This window comes from Melanaphis sacchari, unplaced genomic scaffold, assembly GCF_002803265.2.
Source record: "Melanaphis sacchari strain LSU unplaced genomic scaffold, SCAv2.0 Contig178_pilon_pilon, whole genome shotgun sequence".
Classification (NCBI taxonomy): domain Eukaryota; kingdom Metazoa; phylum Arthropoda; class Insecta; order Hemiptera; family Aphididae; genus Melanaphis; species Melanaphis sacchari.
In genome coordinates, this window is record NW_020270843.1 from 910585 (window position 1) to 931082 (window position 20498).

The window sequence follows — 20498 nt, forward strand, 5'->3', positions numbered from 1 at the left end:
CATTCAGTTCAAAACTCGAAAAAAAATAACATTTACTTCAAACTCAAATACTATACCAAAAGCCTACTTAAATTTTTCCATTAAAATTATAAGTTTAATTCAATTACAGAATTTTATTTCGTTTTTATGCAAAATTCTCTTTAAAAAACACATTATTATTGTTATAAATTTTTAAGTCTAGGTTAGATTAAAAATAATTCAGTAAATCATAAATAAATATTTCTTAATGAGATCATGTAAATTCTAAAGTATAATTAGTCGTTAGTGTATAGTTCGTTTTTATTTTAACGGCTTAAACACATTGAGACATCATCAAGATCTGCAATATATAAATTATATTTATTTTTGATGACACCGCATGTACATTTTTAACGTCACTACTCACAACTGGATGAGTAAGATCTTCTAGAATATTAAATATATTAGGTGCTAAGATTAGTGTTGGTAAACGACACAATGATAATGCGTAATAGCCGTTAAAATACTTAAACGGCTTGCAAAGTGCATGACGATATACTACATTAAGTTTACATCCGCGAGTATTGAAGTCGTACTACCAACCATGTCAGCATAAAAAAACTTCAAAAGAACTTGTTTTATAGACTCGTTTTTATTTTATTATATGTTCATATAATATAATATATATTGTATATGCTGTTTCAATCCACTATTTTGATTGTAAAGTGGTTATCTAATAATCGAATTCTAGCAAATTATAGTTATTAGTTTATTTACAAAATATATTATATAACTTTATATAATTATGTACCTACAATTAAAACAATTAATAATGCTCTATATCACCTGTAAAGCTGTAAATAATATTGTTCTTACATAATAATATTAACTATTATCCTAATTCGAATTACTATATGGATAGAGTAAGTAATAATAATTACTTATAGGTATTATATAATTTAAGAATATTAATTGGACCACCGTGTTTATAGCTATGAACTACTTTAACGATATCATAATATAAAATAATTCAGCCGACGTGTATGACTATGTAAATGTATAAAAAAAAAAATTGGAAAAATATTACCAGGCCATTATTATGAGTAATTATTACAGCTAAAAAAAATTCAGTTAATGTTTCAGATATTTGAATATCCAAAACGGCAAAACACTCCCTGGTACGTAAACCTGGATGAAAATAACATGTAAACATCGTGTATTGTAAAAATATTGAATGTGACATACTGATATGTTAAGCTATATGTCTAAATATAAATATATAATAAAATACATATATAAACATATATATATTTCCTAAAAGATTTTTTTGCATATAATCATAATAGGTGTAATTATAAAATGTATTATTCAAAATAATCATAATATTATTCTCTTTTCAGACGCGCACACCGACGTATTATTATAGTCTATGCCAACGAAAATATTGGGGTTAATAACAAACATGTGCCGTTGTGATGGCGGGAACGGTGGCGGTGGCTGCTGCTTCGGTGGTGGTGCAATGCGCGCGGCGGCAAATAAAGTAGTTAATGTTATTTAGTGAGACACAAAGCTCTATTTCGTCTCAGAGTCTGATTGTAATTTACAACGATTTGTATCTACAAATAGCCGAGCCACCGCCGAGAGGAATGCCGCGTGTGCGCTTTGCGCGGTCGTTTTTGGCGGGTGCAACATCGATGCAGTAAATATATTTAATATATATAAACATAATACATATATTTTACATACGCGTACAATGTTTCAAATATTTTAAAATGTGTTCGTAATAGAATATTTGAAAATAAAAACAATATAAATATTAGTCGAATGATTTTAAGAAATGTTTTCATTCGCAAATGCGTGGAACATTTAAAAGCGAAATTTGCACTGTTGACCGCAGTGTGTGTGGATTTGTTATATCTTATTCATGTATAATGTATATAATATTATACTCATGTTATGTTGTAGATCATACGTAAAATTTTACTAGGTTTTGTCAAATAAATAAGTAATCTATTTTCTACAGACTATTCGCACGAATTTGTGAAAAAGTGTATCATTAGACCGAAATAAATTAATTGGTATTTGATTGAACCTAACCTTACGTAGAATGATTAAGAAAAATATAATACATATTTCATACAAACACAATTTATTATTATTACTAGCAAGTATCATATTGTAGATTTTTTAATTTTGAATGCATTTTAAAAACAACAATATTGCTAATATAGTATTAATTACTTATTACCTATACCGTTATTGTTTTTTGTATATAAATAAATAACTATTTAATATAATGATTTATTTTTAATGAAATAAAACTCCATGAAAGATAAAATATGTAAATATATAATTATAATAATAATAACTAAATATTGAAATACATAATTAATAATAATAAAAATTTAAATCAAAATGAATTAAATATATAATATTTTAATTTCTTTAGTAAATTAAAATATATTAAATTAAAATTAAAATTTGACTATAAGATTCAACAATCTTTTAAATAGTAGTTACTAAAATAAAAATATTTATACAATGGTAAATAATTTTAAGTATTTACAACAGATATCTTTCAATAAATACTTTTATAAAATTGCTGAATAATTAATTAAAATACTATTAACCGATTTTTAAATAAGAATTAATATCTGTAGTCTCATCAGCCTTTTTAATTTTTACTAGGTAAAGGTAATAAACCATATTGTATCTTTATAGTATTCAATGGACAATCTTACCTACCTTATTTAAAAAAAATATCTTTTTCGAAGAAAATAATACAAATAGAATAATTTAATATAACATTATTATACAAACATATATTAAATTTACAATAGATACGTACTATAATATCTATAAATATCTTTTTTAGTACAAAATAATAGAATCTTCATTATATCGATTTAATTTAACATAATATTTACTTTTAAATAGATTTATAAATAGTATAGATACCTAAGATGGTATCATATTTACAAATCAATAATATAATGGTGACCAGAGTAACAAAACTCACATAAGATGATAACTAGCATAACAAGCTCGTTAATACATGTTTTTTACGTTTTATAGAAACCATTACAATTAAAACTTCAATCTTCAAAACATGTTTTTATGTTTTTTGTTTTAATGTACTCATTCTAAATAGTACGTTCAGTGTTCAGAAAAATAAAATTTGAAATGACGCAATATCTTTCAAACTTTATCAAGCTTTTAATAAATTATGGTGAAAATATTTTTTTACAATTAAAAATATATCAAGTAATTATTTAAAACTCTAAAATCCTGTTTAAAAAATAAATGTTTGTAAATATATTACCTTTGGTTAGATCAAAAGAAGTATAACAAACTCAAAATCTACGTGTTCATCTATAAACTGGTACATCTTAGTCTTCATTGTTTCGTCACTGGTAAGGACAATTAAGATAATCCGATGATAATATTATACTCACATTATCTTTCTGTACATTTTTAACCAAACCGTTCGAACTAAAATTTATTAGTAATAATATTTTTTAATATTTATATTTCCATATTACGGTAGTACGATTGTTTCATGTTATTAAAATTAAGCGTTATCTTTTAAGTAAGGAAAACTATTATGTTAATTTAATAACTATATTATTTCAAACTTTTTTAAATAATATTTCAAATTTTTTCATTTATTTTAGATGATGAAGTCTGTTAGTGGTTTTGAAAAATGGTGTTTATGTAACGGTTATTATAGTTGTCCTGTTGTCACAGATTTTGTACATGTATCAAACTTAGAAAATCGATATAAGGAATTTCGTAAGTGAAAACATATATGTATAAGCAATTGCATAAACAAAAAATTATTTTAGACCAAAATATATAATTTTGTCTACAAAAATATTTCACACCATAGAAACTATTACTTATCATATGCTAACTGTCCAATTAACAAATCATTCTGAATATAATAATAATAATCAACATAATAAAGTTACGTGTATGGTATTCACAATTTATTATTATTTATTATTGAACAATTTGTTTGTTTGTGATGATGTGCATACATAGTTACATATTGGGTGTTTTGTATTCAATATTTTACTTCAATGTTTAAACGATCGTCGATAGTATCAAATTGATACTAAAAGTACTATAGTGAACTATAAATATAATATATTACATAAACAAAGTTTATATAAAATACAACTCATAGGTATTTGAACTAATATAACTATTTTAGTACATTTATATTGTAATTAAACAATATTTGCATATTATGAATTGTCCATTCTAATTTTAATCAATTATACGTATTAAATTTAATTGAAAATTAAAAATTAAAAATTAATCATCAAAAAATTATTTTTGTTTTTATTGAACAAAAGTATAAACAAGACTAAATCATAGCCTATAGCTAATATACAAGTAATAAATACAAATTTAATATTAGGAAAAAATATTCGAAGAAAAGAATAATAATTGTGATATATTTTATAGGAGTTGAATAAGAGGTTTGTTATGTTGATTATTATTATTGTCATTATTATACTTTCAATTTTTGTACAAAATATCATCGGAATTATCTACTTTATAGATATTAATGTATTATATACCTACTACATGTAGCATTTGTTTCTACTACATACTTGGGTACATTATATACTGGTTTACAGTTATGTGTCATTTCAAAGAATATTGGGGATACGCTTATACAACAACAACAACAATTTGTGATATTTTGGTGATTATTGCTGCTCTTATCCGAGTAAGATAATACATATTTACAACACATTTAAAATAATGATAATCTTTATTGTCAGAAATAATGGATATAGCATTAAATAATAATATAGGTAATAGGTATATAATAGTTAAAAGTAATATAGAGAAGTATATAATTATTTATGACTATAAATATATTTATAAGAATATAAATATTGAATTTTGAATCATGGTTTTTCATTAATTAATAAATATATGTACTTGCACATTAAACATATACGTACTTTTAGTACTAATAACACACTAATCAACTGTAAAAATAAAACAAGTACCTATAAATATAATTTAACAATATAAGTAATATATTCGTATTTACTAAAATATTGGTATTATAAAAGAAAACTGTATAATACACAATGTTTGTTTTTCAACTTTTTATATACATATATCTAATTATTATAGATATATTATTATGTAATAGATATTGCAATAATAATAATAATATTACGTATAATATTCGTGGATACAAAATTATAATTATAATTTTTTAAATCAAAATTTCAGAATTATCATCAACTGGTATACCCGTGGCTATTTATTAAAGCAATAATTTTGATTGGAGAAATTTTCTATATTTTAAAGAAATACTGCGTGAATAACTGTAAGCCAACTACGTTACAGTTAGTAGTTTTAGGTATGTAAATTTATTAGGATATAAATTAAAATTAATAAGTTATTTTAGTTGTTTTAATTAAATTTTATTTGTTTTTTAAGAGTTAATCAACATATAACTTTAAAAGAGCTTGTAAGTCTATATTCTATAATATGGGTGCTACCACCTTTCCCTCTCGAGCCGTATAAAATAATTTATTTATTATATTTAAGTATAATTAAATAGTATATATTATATCTATATAATATTGATATAAATTATCCATTAGATAAAAACAATATTGTGATAATTTTTCGTTATAACAACACAACTATGAAAAACGTTTCGTAACGTTTGCCACATCAAATAAAATATTAACCCCCCCCCCTAACCAGAAACGTACACCTAGCAATTCTGGTTACACTACTGTGTTTAGGTATCTGATAAAATTAGAACATTTTCAATATTATTCATGTGGCTGAAATTGGAAAATAGTGTTTAAATATAATATTTCAGATTTATACTAAAAAAAATAATCGTTATTGTTAGTTAAATATTGCTTGAGGTAACTTATTTTAATCTGAACAAACTTAAAAAAGAGAACCACTCACTAGTGTACGTACTAAAAATATTAGTTATAGATTATTATAAATAAATGTTATTTAAGTATCTAAACATTTAATCTTAACGTTATACGAGTAGTTAGTTTATTAGTTTATTTATTACTTATATTAGCATTTTTTTTTTTTTTTTACATTTAATATCATGAATATTGAAAACATTATCATTTGTAAATAGCAACAAATAACAATCAGTTTCAGTTTACCTATATATATTTAACATAATTTTCTATATTTTTATAATAAGCAAGTAATATTTTATTATTAATAGACATTAAAAATTTTAAATTTTTAGCACACGCGTCTTACAGTTGGTACTTTATTTATACATGGAGATCATAACAGAAGTGGCAAATTAATAATATATTGAAATAGATATAAAATCAGAACATTTGGCTTAACAAATCATAAGTATAACTAAATACTTAATTGAATCTAAATATAATAAAAATTAATGAATCCCATATGAAATATAAAAGGAATAAGCTGGATATATTGGTATACCTAGGTATAATGATCTAGTCGTATTATTTTACTTGTTTCAATTAAGATTATTATTATTATTATTATTATTATTATTATTGTTGTATGTTTTTCGGAGGTGATTTTTGTACTATACACTACGTTAATAATTAATGATTATTAAATTGTTTATTATTATTTAATTGTTACACTTTTAATTACAAATATAACATTATTCTTATAAGAAAAAACACAATTACGCGTGGATTATGAATAAAAGTCGAGTATGAAATTTTTATTTCAAAATACAATCTTGTTGCCGTTTTAATCCATAACATATTAATCTGAATTATATAATATAACGTGTCACCGTCCACTGACAACAGAAATGAAATATATGGAAAAATGTTTCAATAAAATACGTACATAAATATTCTATATTCGATTTAGCTACTGTTACAGCCTCTTGAATACGAAGAGGTGGCATGATCTTATATATCATACTTAACCTTTCAAGTGCGCATGTACCGACAAACAATAGATGCAGCAGTGTTTTACAAAGAGTATAGATATCTGTATAATTTATAATATAACATAAATATACACGATGACAGTTCTTTTCGAGAGATTTTTCAATAGTACATCTATTCACACTATTCGCAGTTGTAGCGTTTTATTTCAATTGATCTTTTAACAGTTAATACTAAACACTTATTATTTTTAAATTTCTTATCGTTTTAGAAAATATTTTTAATAACAAACAGAGGAAGGTACACATCCCGTTTTTTGTTTTAATTTTTCATATTTTATTATTAAAATAATGGAGACATTTTTTCTCTTTACTCCCCAAAGTATAAACAAGATTTAATTTGCTACTATAAGACAAAATCAACCACAATATTGAAGATTAAAGTTTTTTTTTTTCTTTCATGTATATATATAAAAAGTATGCTTACAAACTACAGTCTTATAAAAGAGAAAAAACACATTTCTTTATTAAAATATAATAAGACACCCGTCGCTTTGTTTAAAATCAAAAATTTACGTTATCATTCAAAAAAAGTAAACAGGTACTAATCTAAAAAAGATAATGGTTAAAAAATAGAACTTAAAAAAAATGATTTATAATAAAAAATCACATTATACATTATAATTAAATTTACTAATTAAACTCTATACTTTTAGAGATAATGAGTGTTTACTGTTAAAAGATTGATTACCCAGCAATATATATAATATCTGATATCATAATTATATGTAGATCCTATTAGTTATGATAAATATTCTTCAGCGACGTAACAAACATACAATTTTTCCACAAGTTTGAGTTTTAAATCTATATATAGTAATATTATATACAGCACCTACCCTCCGAACAATCCGAACATCAATGCATCTCCACTATAAACAAATATCCCAATGATTATTATTATGAAGTCTGGATCTCACTTCTTAAAAATAACCTCGTATTCTCATTATTTTTTATTATATATCAACATACCACATTGCCACCTATAGATCGACGGGCTGTGAGTGACTTAATGATTTACAATATGAACGCTTTTTATCAAATTTCGGAAACGACTGTCCTTCAAATATTTTAAAGAAACGCCACTGAATCACAAATAAAATTTTTATTAATATTAAACAAGTTATATTAATATAAAATAAAGCATAATATACGTAAAAATTATATTTAACTATATAGCTGAGAATTAACATATAACATAATTATATTATGAGCTTATAAGGGCAAAACACATATAAACTATTCTCACACCCAGTGGCATATTTATATAAATACCTATACAATATATTATATGTTTATATAATTTGTTTTCCGCATTTTTTTACTTGTAAGCTCATATATAATATATGAGTCATAATATGTAATATAACTGATAAATAATTGACATCAAAGAAAAAACATGTATATTGACAACAACAATTTAAACAAAAATAAATTAATTCTTATTTTAATATTAAAAATAGACTAATATAATAACTATTGATGATATATATATAATTTAAAAACAGTGCCCCAAAAAAGAGAATGCCCTTTCCTCCAAATATTTCACTATAGAGGTAAGACAAAGATTGACTCAATCATTTGTTTTAAACTTATTTTCACACATTCTCACTTTAATTATCTTTACAGCGTTGTGCCTAAAACTTGTGTAACGTGGCAGGAGAACCTAGTTACTATATTAGTTATCCAGGGAAGGTTTTCTGGTTCTTATGGATAAATTTCTCGTAGCTAGGGGGTTAGAACACGGTATGTGGGATCTTATCAATAAATAAAACACGTTTGGTTTATAAATCTCTGTTCAAAATATATTTTTGGTTTGTACTTAACAACATGTAGATGTTGGTAAACAATCCCGGTGTTGGTGAGTTCATGTTTGTTGGTGAGTTCGTGTTTGTTGCTGGTCAGTCTCGAACTGCCCTTTCAATAAACGGTGCGTATTGGCCACAGGTCTCACAATCATTAACAATGTTTATCTCAGCACAAATCCCATTATTGCCAACTACGGAACTGTCACACTTGTATATTATTTCCAGTGCAAATTTAATAACTAATTTATCATTAAAATATTTAAATTAGATTTGATACACTTCTTATTTTACTTATTATAATATGAATAGTATTAACTTGATATATTTTCAATTATTTTATTACTAGAATTATTTGATGGGAAAAGGTGCCACCTACAACCTAATAAATCACAAGAAAATGGTGGAATTTACACGAAAAAAAGTTTAAAAAGATCGGTGGAATTTACATGCGCCCATTTTGATATGCCTGTTATAAGTAAAACATATTTATTATATTTCCCCCTCCCACCAGTATATGATTACATTTAAGCTATAATACTTAAAGCTGACTTGGAAATTACATATTTAAAATTTAAAATTAATATGTACTTTTACAAATAAAACTTTGTGGATATTAAGATAACCGTTTTTTCTATGACTTATTCGAGGCCATTTAAACCCATTGCCGCATGCTCGATGTCTCGCCACACTTCTTAATGCAACACTCCATTTATAATTACAAGAAGCTTTAGATTTTCTCTGACTCAGTCGCTTTACCGCTATCTTGGCCGTTCTTTAGGTCTTCTTCATAATTTGATCTTATTATCTGCTCTATCCTATGGTCTTCACACATTTTCTGACCAGTTAAGTCTTCTACTTTTTAGAATACCTATTATATCGATTTCATTAAATAATTCTCTTAGTTTTGCTTTCATCCTTCATTTGTATTCATTATTTTCACTGTTCTTTTCTGAGCTGAAAATACTCCTTAATATTTTTCTCTCGAGTGTCACTAGTTTCTTTTCGTTTATGCTTATTTAAATCAAGTTTATTTTATTAATTCTAAAACAAATTATCATACCTACTTGATAAATATTATCAAATATTATAATTATAATTAGTAGACATGAAATGGTTTTCAAAATATTATAATGTTATTGTGAATGTGATAGGCATAAAAAATGTTCTATAATTTTTGTATGTGACTAAAAAAGTTTCAAAATATAAAACAAGGTTCCTCATATCTCATAAGTTACTCTTATCACAATTGAAATATATCAAATAAACATATAACTTTTTTATAAGTGTTTAATTAACGTGTTTTTATATAATAAAAATACAAATCTAAACTAAAAATCTATTTAAAATTAAAATAATATCTAAAAAGTTGTAAAATGTTAAACAAACCAATAAGCTACTCGTAATATAATACTTAATAAATTTAGTACCTATAATAAAGTAATATGATATTTCTTAATTTATAATTATTAATTAGAAACATAAATGCAAATTTCTATATTTGTTTCTCAGCATAATATAGTAAAGCGGTTGTATAAATAATAACAATAATAATAAATAAGCCATTTCATAATTCATTTTAAAACACACACACCCGCACATATAAATTATATATAATATACCTATTACTATGATTTATGAGCTGGGCCACCCCGAACATATGAATATACACTCGGTGACGGTGATATTATGGTCACCTCAAAGCTCACAGGTATGAATGTATATAATTCTATACAGTTTACAGTATACAGCACATTTATATCTGGAAATTTCGAATTCGTTTAGCTGGCGTATATGTTTTATTTAACCTACCCGTACAGGTGGAAAATAATAATAACTTATCATTTAAATTTATTAAATTTTATTTCGAGTCAATTAATCGTCTTATTATCATATTATATCTGAGTAAACGTTATAAATAAATGTCCATTATAGTTCATATTTTACACAATAATGAAGCAATGAGTGGAGCCTAGAATTTAGGTAAAATAAAATTCTTAAACATTATCCATTAATTATAGACTAAATTAATGGTATGAATTAAAATGGTATTAATATATATGTTGATTTAAAATGTTTGTTAATTTTTTTAATAAAATTAAATAGACATTTTGGATTTCCTTTCTTACACAACGTCAAACAACATTACAATTGTGGTAAATAAAAATTCGTTTATCTTTATTTTTAAGAAGTACGTAATCTGTATACAATTACAAAATAAGCATATTATGTGAAGCCTTGAAGGGATAGGAAAGAAAAATAGCTTAACTTGAAGGTAAATACAATCATCTTAAAAGTATTTAGTGCTAGTTGATGCTAAATATTTTGTAGACAATATAATTTACAATCCTCTTATCGATTATAGAATATAAGTGAATAAAATGTACAAAAGAGACATAGTGATAAGTACTGATAACTATACGTCTATATATAGGTACGTCTTGTATATACTATATACCTATAAGCAGTATAGGGTTCATGTTTTTCTTTTAATTGTAAAAAAAATTGTTACAGTTTACATTTAAAATCAAAAATATACCTAAATATGATTTTGTATTTATAAACTGTAGCCCATACGTAATTTATTATTAAACATTTAAATTTTTTTATATTACATATCTATAGGTACCTACTATATTTATTCGCATCAATTCATCGTCTAAAACTAAACATATACCACAAAAGACACGATCGTAGAGCTATATAATATGATCATCATCGATTTGTGGTACAGCAGCAGCCGTCGACGTTTAGATCCAGTGATGGACGTGACGGGTTAGGTTCGTTCGGGTCGTGCAAAGGGATAACAAAAAAAAAAAATAAAAATAAATAAATAAAATAAAAATGTATATATCATCGCCGGCGGTAAATCATCTGGCCGACTGTTTCGATCCCGTTTTTTTCTTTTAACGACTTCCCGATATGTGTATACGCGTGCACCTCATATATAACACGCACCGTGTGCGTATATTATACGCGACGTAACGCGTATATATACGTTCTGCAGACAGATTGCTTATTTTCGTACCCTATCCCTTATTAATAATCGTAAAAAGTCCGACGTCTGGTCCGGGGGATGGTTTTTTCTTTTCTCGTTTTTTTTTTTCTTTTACCTACCGCGTAATACAACACCCATCGTATACACACTGTATAACAAACACGCTGCGGTAGATATATTATACATATAAATATAATAAACACATATATTACATTCTCGAGTTGTAAACAAATGTGCGAGCGTATATAAAGATCGCTGTGTATCTTATGCGTATAACCTCCTCGTTAGCCGCAACGTGCGTTTTTTCGTCTGTTATTTGCACGCCACTTGAACACGTCCATATGATAATAATAATAATAATAATATTGTCCTCTTCGTGATGAGCATACGGGTCCCGGGTCATGTGCTGTTCAAATGCCGAAGAATCACTATCCTATAAAGGTATAATTATATAGGTTTATTAATACATCATATTCTATATGAATATGTAAATTATAATTAGTAGGTATGTAAACCTTTCAATTTCTTATACATAATGCATGATTAACATTACAATATATTACTACATAATACATAGATATTATATGGAAAAGCATTAAAGTACAGAGAAAACTGAAATACAATTATCGTAACCTATTTAAACAAAATAATTTATTGACTGCAATATTACTGAGTTAGTCAGTTAGGTACCTACGACCCACCTATTTTAATACATATTTTTATAGATGTTTCTGTGCGATGTATTAAAATAGTCATACAATTTTATCATTAGGTATACGCGTTTGCAACTTAGACGTACCTATATACGTCAAATGTAATACATAAGTCTATCTTTGAAATGCATTTAAAACGTTCGTCTGTTAATTTATATAACACGTATTCTACTGCAAACTTTTTAAATAGCTAATGCAATCGGACTATTATAAACTTACAAGCATATAATATTAAATATATGTTTTTATAGTTTATACAATCTTACAATAGTTAGATAATCTTACTAGTAGGTATGTTTAATTCCAATTTTGTTTCTGCAGTGTATATTTATGTTTAGGTATTCAATATTTTATTGATTTTAAGTGATTATACAATTTATATGTTTATAATTGTATACACTATACTAGTCTGGCCAGCCATCATATATATGAGTGAGCCTTATAGAGTACGTTATATATACACTGTGGTCAATTATTAAATTTAGCAATATATAATAGACGGTAGACGCGCTATAATGATACATACATAATACATATAAAAATTATATAATACAATAAAACATTCAAAATATTTGTTATTTGTCATAAAAAGTATTTAATTACCATTGCACGATCGTGTTTTTATAATAGGAGTGTGATTCACAATATGATTAGGCTATTCTAGTTCAAATCGTATATTATAATGTATAAGAGCGACCTTTCAAAGTCATCAGCAAGCCTTGATCATCAAAATAAAATGAATTTAAAACTTAGGGCGCGCATCTCGTGTATATTATATAGGTATATCCGAATGGTGAATATTACCGAGTTTTCACTAGTGAGTACAAATTAAATAAAAAAAAAATAATAATAACATATTTCTTATACTTTGACCGTCGTGACACGACTTGGATACACCCGGCCAAATAGAACAACGGCCAAGCAAGAATAGCGCGGATACCTCTCAATTCGCATTCCTGAACCATATATTACAACTTAGTGGAACGTCAAAAACGGTCGCATGTACGTGGCAAACATCCAATTCAATACCTAATGGTTGCATGGATCGGAACAATTTATTAGTTAAAAAAAAATTTAATTCACGTCCGTGGCATATATTTGGCTGCCTTTTTGTGAAATTTATAGCATTTATTTGCATAGGCCGTAATTACCTAGGTAGTAATGGTAGTATACAGTATAGTTACGATTAGGTTAGGTTATGTTACAAATTAGTTAGGCAGTACATTCATAGGTTACATAATACTAAATTCTGACGTGAAAAATTTTGTAATATTTCCGCGCATGTAACAATGTAGAATCTTAAATTGATTACGCATTGATTGGTTTCCATCTAATTATACACCAGAAGCCAGGAAACGTTATAACTTATGTGTTATTGTGCCAAAAAACAAAAAATATGAAATGCAGATCTAATATACCTATTGACATTTGTAGATATTTTAAAAAAAAGTTATAAAAATTGTTTTGAAAACATGTATTAAATAAAAGATAATTTCTCATTAAAATAAATAAATTTTGTTCATAAAAGATTAATATAAATTATAATAGTACTTATTTAGAAATTATTATAATAATATTCGTTGAACAACTGGCTTTATAGAGGTCACCGTTTAAAAGGTTTGTTGATTTTTTTTTTTTTATTTAGTATATTGTTCTTCAATGACAAATAAAAAAATAAGTAAATTAGGTCCATACAATAAATTAACTGATATTCGTATAAGCTAAGTAGACAAATAAATATTATTTAGTGGTTTTGATATAGGTTATACATTTTTAAAGTTTAGAATTCGTTTCAATGTATATTTTGTGATTTTAAAATTTATAGTTCATCCTATACTCTAAATTATTGCGTTAACATACAGATTTGAAAGTTGATTTTCTACTATAAATACTATACGATTGAAGCAGAGAAATACATTGATGAATGAAATTGGTACTGATAAAATTAACAAAACATATACACACTTAGAACCTACAAATATTAAACAATTAACCAGTAATAAACAAGAACGAAAATCACACAAAAAATATAATGCAGATATTACCTATAAGTATTTAAAAAAATAATAGTTGAATACCTCACTTGATTAAAACAAAAATATTTTGGTATTGTAAATTAATTAATTATATATTTTTTTCAGGTTATGGGAAAATTCAGTAGTCATTTATTATTAACTAAAAAATAATGATAAAAAAAATATTCTTGAATACTTTGATACACTTAAATCATATTTTTAAACTCATCTTATCAACTCAAAGGCTTATTATCGATTAAATTTAATATTTGAATATTATTGTCAATTAATTAAAAAAAAAAAATAATAAATAAGTACAACTTTATGACTATAGCAAATTATGAAACAATTGCTTTACAACATAGAACAAGTAATAACTAACGGTTAATTATTATTAATGAAATCTAATTTATTGAATAAGTACTTAAATACTTCATAGAAATTATTAAATTTTAAGGTTCACTAAGAAGCTGTATAAATACAAATGTATGATACATTATACTCGTATGTGTTAAAAGAGTTACGGCTACTGTATAGTAAAATAATTAAATTAAAACCACTTAAAAATTAAAAACATTATTATTTATTCTTCTGTATATTTTACTGTTGATACTAACTCGGAAGAAAATGGATCAATAATCTATAACATAAACATTACAAAAAAGTATGTCGATAATAAATTACCTATAGGAAACATATTTTTTCAATTAACTATGTTATAAGTGCACTCGTGTACTTATAACATTTGAATTATTACGATATAAATATATTTTGTAAATACTCGATACCTATAAAAAGTAATTAAAAATAACTGAAGAAAAAATGAACTTGACAAATATATGTACTTACCTATCATATAATATAGATATATAGATATATAGCTAAACTAGTTACTGTGGCTATACCAAAAGTCACGTCTCGAATAAATTCCTTATTAATCATTATTAAAGTATGCTGATAGACTAAATTTCTTGAAGTTTTGTTATTCATTATTATTTTGCATGTGACAACTTTTTATTATAGTATAGACTATGTAAGTAGGTACCTACAATACAAATATTATGATTTATAGTTAGATAACTTACCAGCTATAACAGATACATCACACGTGTTTGTTTTAAGTATTGATATATATTTAAAAATACGTATATTAAATACAATTTTACATGTTTATATACCATCGTCAATTCTTTGTAACTATACAAGAATTTTCATTATATTTGATTAAAAGTTCAAAAAATAATGACAATTTGAACACCGTACAATATCTAATATTGTAATATTCTAGTAATAGCATAGTTAATATTATTTAAAAGTTTAACGAAGGAAGAAATTCGAATACATCACAGCTTATATTACTTTAAATATAACTACCTACTATAATACATTAGATGTATAAACATGTTCCATTGTTCTGTAATGTCATATTAGTAAATGTGCAAAGAGTACAATACGAACGAAGCTAGCGGTTTTGGTGGGTATAGGTACATTTAAATAAAATACGAGTTGAGATGGTATGTTTAAATCTTCGCTCCTTCAGTAAAAATATTTCAACACGCTACTGATATTTGGTAGGTATCTATTTACCTATCTATACTATATCCATAGATAATTAATTTTAATTACTTACTCACTGTTTATCAGTTATATCATCTTTATTTACATTGTAGTATTGAAGTATTGTACGGTAAGTTAAATTTAATACATTATTCTTACCTATTGGTTTATCATATCATTCATATCTCAAATTCACAGTCTTACGCACCCGGCCACACTGGACTACTTATCTATATAAGTTACGTAGTATTATACAGACATAGCATTCAATATATATATAATATATTATGTGTGTGTGTGTTTGCTCATACATCGTATACCGGGTAGGACCGGTGATATATTCGCACACATGGACACGGACACTGGCACGGTGCTGGAACGCATTAAGTGTAAATGTGTAGTATCAACATATTGTATTCATGTATATCGCAAATAACAATAAATAACAAACCCATATACCTAATATAATAGTGCGTACACATAAAATGTTAATGTGAGCGTAAACGTTGTTGTTTTTATCGAGAACTCTGCAGCGAGGGTGTGTTGCCCGGAAGGTGAATGCAGACGGACGTGTGAGTTTGACCCAGTTGACCACCCTTGGTGTTAAATAATTTGTCAAAAAAAAATCCCTATAGAGGTGTCGTGTCGAAACTCGTGTGTCACTCGAGCATATAAATACAGCGGTGGTTCGCGGAAACGTTAATTATTTTAGGCCCGTACAAGCTCATATATTATTACCATATCTATCATCTTGCACGTTTATATATTTATATATTTATATATACAGATATACTTAGATGGCATAATGTTTATATTTACACAAAATAATATTAATGTATTAGCGTTTACGGAATACCTACCTACACGTGCAATCGGACGTATGCGGTCCACATGCAGACATGCAGCGTGCCAACGTATGTCCCATGGAAATATACATCCGTCATATTACATCGAGTTGACTTACGAACCAAACACGTTTTTTTCTCATGGAGTTATCGTATTGTCCCCACAATTATTGACGGTTTTATGTAAAATATGCAATACTTTATGTCTTTATACGACTTTACTGCGATGTCCATGTGTCGTTCAACGCGTATTTGATAATATTTTTAATAATATGGAAGTAAATAAGGGGCGATTCGTTAAACGTAAGACACTTATAATTTCAAAAAACACGAATGGATATAATAATAGATAATTAATAATTACCTATTAATTAGGTTTTAATAATTTATAGATTTGTAAAATGTATAGAACGTGGTACTGTGCTAGGTATGTGCACATACTGATGTCTGATATGATGATATATAGATGATATCTAGAAATAGATGTAGGCATGAGTGTACATAACTTAAGAAATTTGTATAGAAAAGGAGAAAAAAATTTATTTTATGCCAGTTTAATTACAGATTATTATTAGGTAGTAGGTACTTATCCAGAGACTCCCGAAGTTCCGACAAATATGTCGCGAAATTATCCATATTATGCTGTTTATGCTATTATTTTATTTTTATGACGTATGTTAAATAATATATTTTATTCCTAATATAATTTTATATTGAATTGGAGATTTTATTTAGTGGATTATTTACATTTATTGTAATTGTCCAGACAAACGTTAGCACCTTACCTTCAACCTTGTAATAAATCTCTAATTCTAATAAAATAAATTTAATTAATTAACAGGTACGTAAATATCTACATTAAATTTGTAGGTTAGTTTATAAAGTCGTTATAATTAAAATTATTAAAATATATTGTATTCATTTTTATCTTATATTTTAATTATTTATGTTTATTTAATTTGCCCAAATAAATGCTGTCTTATAATAATAATTGTATCTCTGATAAATAAGTTTGTATAATATACTTATATACTGAGTTTGTCATGAGAATGTAATATGTATAAAAAAACAAAAAGTGCCGTCAACTGACATGACTTAATGGGGTAGGTATGGAGTCCTGCAATGATGGCGTGAACTATTAAATTTCACGAGGCAAATATAGATGTTAGATATTGACCATCATCACCACCACATCACCATCTAAATTTTATAACGCAGACCTATGGGGGTAAAACCCCCACACGCCCAATTAATAATTTTACAATAATAGTATACTTTATCGCGGTGGTTTTGTATTTTATAAGTATTCATTATTATCTATGATATAGTGTCATGTTTCACCACAATGGCACAATCCCAAATAGTATTTTTATAATTATAATATTTTATTAATATCATATCTCCATTAAAAAATAATATTATACCTAATATAAATAATTATATAATATTAAATAATACTATGAAAATATTAATAACTTAACGTCATAATCAAAATATTAAAATAATATTCTGGATATGATAGCATTACGTAATTATAAATGAAATGTTTAAATGGTATTTTAAATATAAGTATTGATAATATAACTTAAAAAATGAAATGATATATCTAATAACATTCGAGTATATTATTATTTTACTATAAGAAATTTATTGTTTTAACAATATTTCGAATATGTTAATAATAAGAAATCATAAACGAAATTATAAAATAATATTAGGAAAAAAATATCATAGTATCATTTAAATCTGATTATTTATTTACCCAGATAGAATTTTCGTAATGATAATGCTTTGCTAATAATATATTTTCATTAAAACAATAATATCATCGAATAGAATTAATTTAACAGAATTTAAAATAATCATTTTCTAAAATAATATTATGAATCTATTAATAATATGGTAATATGGTGGAGTGACACAGAAAATGCGTTAGATATATCAGAGATAAGCAGGGTCGGACTGGTGTCAAAAGGCCCAGTCTACGATTTGATCAAAGAGCCAAGTTTACTAAAATTTGTTAGCTTCACTTTTTTTCCTTCATTGTCGTATTTAATTAAGATAACAATTAAATATAATGAAAAAAAAATACACACATATTATAATAATGAATATTATAGGAAAAAAATTAATTTTTGATATAGGTACACTTAAAATAATACATAGATATAGGTATAATAAAATTATTATTTATAAATAAAACAATTTACAACAATTCGTTTGACCATTAACAATAATGAAACGATACCTGCAAATGATAAATATTTAAATGAAAATAATTAAAAAAACATAAATAAATAGCTAATTAGAATTTTAAATAATTTTTTTTATAATACAAACTTAAAACAACAGTTTAGAACTACCTGGTATGAAATAAAAGGCTTAGTAGAAAGGATTGAAAGTCTTGAGAATGCACTTTTAAACAAAGGATTCAAAGAAATTTTCAATGATGATTTAATCTTTAACTATCTCTATCAGACGAAGAATAAAATTATAAATCTTCAAACAAAAACTTCTGGATACAGTATTTAAAAAAAAAAAAAAATGGTAAAAAATTAATATAATTTATTGTTATAAATTTTTTGGATATTATTGTATATAAATATTTTTAGATTTCAGAATTATCCTGTTTATTATTATTACCCATTTATTTGATATCTTAAATCTTAGCACGATACTCAATAATCAAATTCTTTAAAAAAACGCATAATCTCTCTTTTTAAATGATTGTGTTTTTTATGTCAGCCTGTAAATTGACTTATTGATTTTTTTACATTTTCTATGAATACAACTCTATTTTTGTCGGCAGTAGTAGCATATTTTAAATTTTTTCAAAAAATGTTATAAAATTAAAAATTGCTCACAAAAAAAAGTTGTTTTTTTTCATCATATTAAAGAATATATAAATCATTACAAAATTAACAACTTGGTGTCGTGAGATTGTTAAAATTGTATGCACTTATTTAATCCAGACGTACAGGCTTGGTCATTTTAAAACCCTAAATAATAATTATTATAGATTACCTATTTTATATAAATATTAAATACAACTGAATTTATATGTTAGGTACAGATCTCTATAGGTATAAGTTATGAGCCACCAACTAACCAAACTTATTATCCACCTACTGAAAAAAATTCAAAGGCCATGGCCTCTCAAAAACCTCTTCACTACAACCACCTCACTATGAACTATAGTATCTCCTATAAGCGAAAACATTCTGCCTAGATATTATTCACTACTACTTTATGCTTACAATGCTTACATATTGGACGATTCACATTCATCAATCATGCTAAACCAGCCATTTTTACGTTTAATAATAAATTTATTAAAATTGTGATTTTGAATTTTTTTAGTATGTATAGTTATACACTATACAAGGACCAGATATTTAAATAGATATTTACTATAAGATTTTTATACTATTTAAATAGATTCTTTTATACGACGATAATTTTTTTTTTCAAACATATCTATGCTATTTCACTACAAACGATTTTTTGAACATTTTGATAAATCTAAATCATAATTTAAACAGTAGTTTCTCAGTTATTAGTCCCTATTTACCAAGTGTAATACATATAGGTAATTCTAAAATTTTTTAGAAATGTAGGTAGCTATATCTAAAATCAATTTAATTGA

At 25.2% G+C, this 20498-nt stretch overlaps 1 protein-coding gene across 1 annotated transcript; it reads left to right on the plus strand.

Moving 5' to 3' along the window:
• Positions 1-3141: 3141 nt before the first annotated feature.
• Positions 3142-6296, plus strand: LOC112592525. The gene is made up of 6 exons (XM_025336608.1): positions 3142-3222; positions 3291-3371; positions 3633-3750; positions 4608-4699; positions 5221-5350; positions 6224-6296. Exons 1-6 carry the CDS (start codon positions 3142-3144, stop codon positions 6268-6270), a joined length of 549 nt encoding a protein of 182 aa, XP_025192393.1. The 3' UTR covers positions 6271-6296.
• The last annotated feature ends 14202 nt before the right edge of the window (positions 6297-20498 follow it).

Excerpts from the sequence above, each read along its gene's own strand:
- LOC112592525 (XM_025336608.1), top strand. The coding sequence starts at position 3,142 with ATGACGCAATATCTTTCAAACTTTATCAAGCTTTTAATAAATTATGGT. Across the intron at positions 3,372-3,632 it reads TCTTCATTGTTTCGTCACTG|ATGATGAAGTCTGTTAGTGG; the intron begins GTAAGGACAATT and ends CATTTATTTTAG. Across the intron at positions 3,751-4,607 it reads AAATCGATATAAGGAATTTC|TTATGTGTCATTTCAAAGAA; the intron begins GTAAGTGAAAAC and ends ACTGGTTTACAG.